The 1,034-nt window shown below is 80.4% G+C and overlaps 1 protein-coding gene across 1 annotated transcript in view; it reads right to left on the bottom strand.

The window, feature by feature from the left end:
- The window catches only part of AURANDRAFT_67186 (hypothetical protein), a gene marked incomplete at both ends in the record, with an annotated part of 4,379 nt that overhangs the window by 862 nt on the left and 2,483 nt on the right, over positions 1–1,034 (bottom strand). The window contains 2 exons of the mRNA XM_009042573.1: positions 287–635; positions 711–753. Of these exons, the coding sequence (XP_009040821.1) occupies positions 287–635; positions 711–753 (392 nt within the window). The remainder of the gene's footprint in view (positions 1–286; positions 636–710; positions 754–1,034) is intronic.

The raw sequence follows: 1,034 nt of genomic DNA, 5'->3' as shown, positions 1-1,034 counted from the left end.
AGGATGTTCCCGCGGCGGAGCTCCGGGCGCTCGACGCGGGCGGAGGCCGGCGCGCGCGCCGGACGCCGGCGGTTCCGGCCGCGGCTCCTCCCGAGGCATCCCGCGCGCGCAAGCAGGCGAAGAAGCGCGCCGCGCCGCCGGCCGCGCGCGCCGCGGCGCCACCGAGGAAGAAGCGCGCCGCGCCGGCGCCGGCCGCGCGCGCCGCGGCGCCCCCAAGGAAGCGCGCCGCGGCGGCGCCCCCGGCGGCGAAGAAGCGCGGCCGCCCGAAGAAGGCGCCCGTCGAAACGCCCGCGCCGATCTGGCCCTCGGGCTCGCGCTGGCGGCCCCGGGACGAGGTCGGCTCGCGGCGGCCGGCCTTCCACGGCTGCGGCAAGTGCCGCTGGCGGCCGAGCGGCTGCCGGGGCTGCATCGCCGCCGACGCGGAACGCGGCCCCGCGCCGCCGCCGCCGCCGCTGCCGCGGGGCGCGGTGCTCGCGCTCGACGCCGCGTACGACAAGCTGCTGCGCGGGTCCGAGCCCGACGACGCGCGCGCGGCGCGCTGGGCGGCCCAGCGGACGGCGCTCGACGCCGCCGCGGAGGTCGCGGCCGCGGGCGTCGTCGACGCGCGCGGTTTCGGCGTCGTCGCGCGGCGGCGCCTGCGCGCGGGCGACGTGCTCGTGGATCCGACGGCGGTCGTCGTGGAGCGGCCCTCGGACTACGCGCGCGCGCACCTCGGCGCGTACGACTACGTCGCGTTCGGCAAGACGAACTGAACTACGCGATGATACGGGAGCCGGCGCTGCGCCACTGCTCGCTGACGTTCTTCCAAAATTCCGCGAGCCTCTGCGACCCGCCGCGGCGGCCGAACGTGGCCTGGTTCGTGTCGCGCGACCTCCGCCACGGGCCGCAGCTCAGCTGGCGCCTCGTCGCCGACGTCGAGGCCGGCGAGGAGCTCCTCGCGGAGTACGGGTAGGCCGCTCCCCCCGCCCCGCGGACCCGGGTCGCGCCGCGCGGCGCTTAGAGCGACGGCGCGCGGGCGGGGGGGGGGGGGGGGC

Source organism: Aureococcus anophagefferens (genome assembly GCF_000186865.1).
Source record: "Aureococcus anophagefferens unplaced genomic scaffold AURANscaffold_34, whole genome shotgun sequence".
Taxonomy (NCBI): domain Eukaryota; class Pelagophyceae; order Pelagomonadales; family Pelagomonadaceae; genus Aureococcus; species Aureococcus anophagefferens.
Note: the sequence above shows the minus strand (reverse complement) of the source record. Positions and strands in the feature narration are given on the sequence as shown.